Raw genomic sequence first — 5553 nt, forward strand, 5'->3', positions numbered from 1 at the left:
TTAAACATTTAAATGTGATGGTCACATAATTCAACACTGTATTGGATAAAACAGTAAGTTGGTTCTGATTGCCATCCGTTATCAAAAAGAACTTTTTTTTGTGCTTTGACATTATGATTAACATATATATTAATCAATATGACCTTCTAATGGTCTGGTAAGTCCTTCTCCCCTCTACTCTGTCAGTTTTCCCTGTGGCTACTGGCAACCATTAAATTTGCAGTTAAAATGAAAACATGCATACATAACGATCAATCCCCTGTAAACTCCCCGGACAACTTTTTGATTTTTGTTAGCTCCTTATCTTTAGTATATGGCTCACGGTAATGGTGCTGACCTGTTCACTTTTGATCTCACTCTTTGTGTACTATGTTCATCTTCTTGATGTCTTTAATGAAATCTATTACTTCATCAAAAACAATCAAGAAGAGCTCTAGGTCTAGAAGTCCTTTCCTCTCCATTCAGTTGTTTGCCTTGAATCTCAGATCTGACCACTTGACCCTGCACCATACAACATTCAGAGACACACGTATGGTGCAGGGTTATGCAGTCATCTGAGATTCCTAATAAGCTTTTGTTCTTGCTGTAACTGACGCTCAGGTGCTCCCTAAAACTATACAGAAAGATCCTGCTATGCAGAGAAAGGAAGGATCGAGTGGTAGACCAAAAGGTACAATGCTTGAGAAGGCCATCAGGGATTTGGAGAAGATCGTTGCAGAATGTATGCCCAAAACTTTTGACATATGTTTTTCTAACCGATAATTCATTTTCTTATGCATTGGTCGTCTATTTAATTTTTGAAAATATCACAGTAAGGCCGAGGTTCAGATGTCGTTTCTATTTGATAATAACTAATTTTTTTTACATTCAATCTCAAATTATCACAGTAAGGCCACCAAATATGGAGGTTCAGGATGCTGATAATTCATCTCAGGCTATCAAAAGGAGGTTACCACTTGAAATAAAGCAGAGGCTGGCAAAAGTTGCCCGACTGGCGGTATAGACTAAGCTATATGGTCTAATTAGTTGTTATCTTTTTGGTTGATGTATTTACTTATATTCCATAGCGTACTTATCGAAGTCAAATATTTCTGTTGATGGTTGCAGCAAGCTAGTCATGGAAAAATATCCAATGAGTTAATTAGTCGTTTAATGAGTATTGTCGGCCACTTGATACAGCTTCGCACATTGAAGGTACTTTTGTGTGTCATTTGGATGTTCTAGATAAAGTCTGTAATCATACTAACACTGCATCATGTTGAATCTATATCTGTTTGGGTTATTCTGACTATTTATTTCATAAATTGTTCATATGTTATATTATGGAGATCCGTGAGGTTGTTACAGGAATCAATTGTAGCGATGATTTCTTTCTCTATTTTGGTGGCATATCTTCATCAGAAGACAAAAAGATATCTAAAATCTTGTAATGCATAATGTTAAAGCAATCGTAGTTGTGAAGTTGGAAGAGACACAGAACCAGATACTTTGCCAAATGTGATACATTGCTAAATCTGTTTCAGTTTGAAGAGCTCAAAGACCAGCCCGATCTCTCATTTAATGCTACTGTGGACTGCTAACAGTGGCTATTACATGTCACATGACTAATTTTGTTGATTTGTGTGTAAACCTACCATTTGCCGAGTTCCCAACATGAACTTAATAATTATGTTGCTAATATCTTCTCAATATCCTTCACTTTCCAGCTATTATCCTGTATTTTCTAACACTTGAAACATTATTTTACTTTGAATTTGAACACTTACATTCTAAGGGACTTGTTGCAAAATCTGTGTCTTAAAATGTCCGGATATGTTTCTATGAGCCTGTTAAAAATTTTATGCTGGTGTTCCTATTTCAAAAAAAATAAAAATGATAATAATTTTTTTTTATTTTTTTATTTTTATGCTGGTGTATGGAAGTATCCGGTTAGGGTATGTATTTCTCTTTTAGATGAATTTTCAGTTTTTTTTGAAAAATCTGCATGAAGTACCAATACTCATGTTGCAGCCATTTAGTACATCAAGATAATAAAGAAACTATGTAACATAGGTTTCCGGTGGAAGATTAAGCTTTGAGGAGTTCTTGAGCACTGTGCTCTTTATCACAAGATCACATTGAATGTCTTCCGGTGTACTAATTATTATTTGATTTATTGCTAAGAAGGTTACTAATTGTGTCCACACACTCACACCCAACGGGTGTTAAACTGTATACCATATGACTCCTAACCTAGTCTCAAGTTGAAAAAAGAAATTATTTTAGCCCCTTAATACCAGTTTGTCTCATATTAATCCTTTACAGTTTTGCCTCCACCTCCAACTATATGGTGGGGGGTCTAGTCACCAAGGAGCAAAGAGAGTTCAGTTCATTAACCTTTTCAAATGTTAAGTTTTGATGTGATGTTTTCTCCTTCAATTTTTTCAATCATTATTTTAGATTTTTTCCCATAATTGCGGGATAAAACGCAAGTCAAACTTACTCTCAGTTTATTGTATCATGGTTGTGAAATCTGAAGGAGGATAAGTGCTTTAAGAAAAATTGAAAGAGAAATGCTAGGCAAATCTAGTTTCTTGGCTGAATGCTGTGAACTCCTTTCAAGTTATGTCTAATGCACACACCCTATTGTACATGTTACATATTCTTGTAAGCTCCAATCTATGGCTATTAATGTTAGATTCTTTTACCACATGTTTCCTTTCTATCTTGCACAAGCTTGGGACATGCTAGAGAAGTTTATGATAGTTGTTGTCTAGTTCACATATATTGAGGTTTATTAATATTTCTCTCGTTTAACTGGTACTAATGCTTCAAGTCATAAGTGGTTTTGCCCCCCATCATTGTCTTAGAAATTATGATTGATCTAATAGTCGTCTGGCTGCAGCGGAACTTGAAAATCATGGTCAATATGGGGCTGTCAGCAAAACAAGAGAAAGATAACAGAGTTCAGCACATAAAGAAGGAAGTTGCTGAGATGATTAAGTTGCGGATTCCAGTAATGAAATCAAAGGTATGCCTCTGTAATATTATGCTTGTTTTTTTTCCTACCAGGAGTGCATGTTGTCTCTGCTAGAATTTGGGGGATTCAAGCCTTCCTGTGAAGTTGCCATTGTTCCTTAATGGTTAAGAAAAAAGAGTGTTCCATTTTTGTAGAAGTGAATGTTTCAATAGGAAATCAAAAAAAAAATATTCTACCCCTCAATTTATGGGAGATGGTTTTATGAAAAACCTGCAAAATTTCCTTTTTATGATGCTTGATGTGTGTTTGCAGTTACTTGAACAACAAGCTGGAGCTTCTGATGACTTCCAAGAAGCAAGTGCTGAAGAGAAAGAAGCCTTTAAGAGAAAATACAGCATGGATGTTGCATTGGAAGACAAAATATGTGACCTTTATGATCATTTTGTTGAGGTAGTTTACCCTTCTCCCCCCTTCCCACCTCAAAACAAAAATGTCCTCGACAAGATTGCTTCTTACTAGAAACAGTTTGTGCTGGAGATTTACTTTGTTTGTACCTGTAGGGCCTGGATGAAGATGCTGGTCCACAAGTCAGAAAGTTGTATGCAGAGGTAAGGGGACATACAAAGCGTAGCTATTTCTTGAAGAAGGAACCTCATTTTGCATGTGTAGTCTTTAATTCTGTCATCTACTTCATTTGCCATTGGGCAATCTTGGAGATTTTTGTACTTGATGCAAACTAAATTCCAATTGTATCTGAAGGTAGACTCTAGATCAGAAAACAGTTTTTTGATGCATCCAAGAGTCTGTTCTCTATTGTGGTGGTCACTTATCGGTGTATATTCTTTTTAGCTTTCATCAAAAAAAATCTTCCACTGCTAAGCTCTGATGTATGTTCAGAATTTTGGCCACAAAAAATGTGAATTAGGAGCTGCTTTGACATTTGGGGGTTTCCGAACTCTTCATAGTTTTCCCTGGGCTAGTTTTTAACTGTCATTGTTCTGGTTTTCTTGCAGCTTGCAGGATGTTGGCCAAATGGATTTATGGACAATCATGGTATTAAACGTGCTATATGTAGAGCAAAAGATAGGAGGAGAGCATTGCACGCACGACGTAAGGTAAAAAATACCATGTTTATCTTTATTTTCTTTTCTTTGTTTAGTTCATTATTCATTTTCTTGTAGCTATTAAATTGTGAGCTTGCGTTCATAGTGGAGCTCTGTTTTAGTTAAATGTATAGGATTTATTGGTCTATTTCTGATGGTGTCTGAGATTCCATTAAGAAATTAAATTTCACATAGTAATCACTCCTTAGTTGTTCTCTTCGTCATCTCTCAGTGTATTACACTAAAATGCAGTTTCAAACCTGTGCCTAAATGCTTTCTGTAGCTTTTACAATGGGTAAAAAGGTTCATTTGTTTTTTTTTATGTAGGACGGAGAGAAAATTAGGAGGAACAAATTATTGGCCACAAAGGAAGGGGATACTAGTAGAGTAGATGCTGGACCTATTGCCCAGTCGGTGCATATCCAAGAAAAGATTGTAGTTGATCATTCTTCAACTTCAACAAACAAGCCAGTATACAGTAGTGCAGCTGTAAATGCTTCTGCACGAGTGCATGTTTCCGTAGCTAATGGTTCTGATGTGAATCGTCTAAAGCAGGAGAAGCTAAAGGGAGTTTCTGGCAGCTCTGTTGATCCACGAGGAGCAGATGCGGTGCCAAAAAAGAAAGTGAAGAGGAAACATGAGTCAGAATTGGGTGAAAGTTTGTTTCACAGCGAGAAATTGACTTCCGCACAGGCAGAGGAGAAGAACAAAACCAACAAGCATACTGGTTGTCCTACTCCAAAACCAAATAATGTTGCGACCTCCGGCTTTGAACAGCTGACATGATGCAATTTCTGCCTCTTGCAGCTTCAGTGATTGCCCCTGTTTTCTAGTTCTGTAATTATATATAGTTATCTTGGCGCGTTACCCATAAGAAACCTGAGTCTCTTATTTTTGAAGTCACAGCTGAAAGGCACATTTAGTTAAGGCAAAACATTAGAAAATTGATGTCTTATTGGCAGCTAGGGTATCTGCTGTTGGGCATTTTGATGCTAGTTTTATTTATGGACTGGAAATTGCTCTCTTCCTTGGTTCATTCTGTTACCAGCTAAAATTCCGTCGTCGTCGAACTTCTTAATATTTTTCTGGGTTGGATAAATGCAGGACTATTTTATAGAACAAGACGTTTTTCACTTTTCTGATTCCAGTTTCTCTTAGGTCCGCAAGTTCAAAGTCTGATCAGTTGATTGATGGAAATTTACTCACGATTCTACAAGATTGAAATATTTTGAATTGTTTGTTCGTTTACTTTAATATATGAACTACTTACATTAAGTTCTAAACATTAATGTATAGTTTAGATCAAACACTTGGTATTTTCTTCAACCACCTACTTCATTGGCCACCACAATATAATCTTTCTCATACAATACACATTGATCTCATTCTCTCCTCTATGATTGCTAATATTGAATGGTAGAGATTAGATATTAAAGAGATCAGTTACTTAAATTTTGGTTTAATATAGTAAGGGGTAATTAATTAGTAGCC

The 5553-nt window shown here is 36.1% G+C and overlaps 1 protein-coding gene across 1 annotated transcript; it reads left to right on the forward strand.

Annotated features, from left to right (window-relative positions):
- The first annotated feature begins 313 nt into the window (after positions 1-313).
- On the forward strand, positions 314-5195 carry LOC107003842 (ubinuclein-1-like). Its single transcript, XM_015202107.2, has 9 exons — positions 314-323; positions 572-721; positions 888-997; positions 1108-1194; positions 2885-3010; positions 3272-3409; positions 3520-3567; positions 3973-4074; positions 4390-5195. Exons 1-9 carry the CDS (start codon positions 314-316, stop codon positions 4846-4848), a joined length of 1230 nt encoding a protein of 409 aa, XP_015057593.1. The 3' UTR covers positions 4849-5195.
- Positions 5196-5553: the final 358 nt, after the last annotated feature.

The sequence above is a fragment of the Solanum pennellii genome, chromosome 11 (genome assembly GCF_001406875.1).
Source record: "Solanum pennellii chromosome 11, SPENNV200".
Classification (NCBI taxonomy): domain Eukaryota; kingdom Viridiplantae; phylum Streptophyta; class Magnoliopsida; order Solanales; family Solanaceae; genus Solanum; species Solanum pennellii.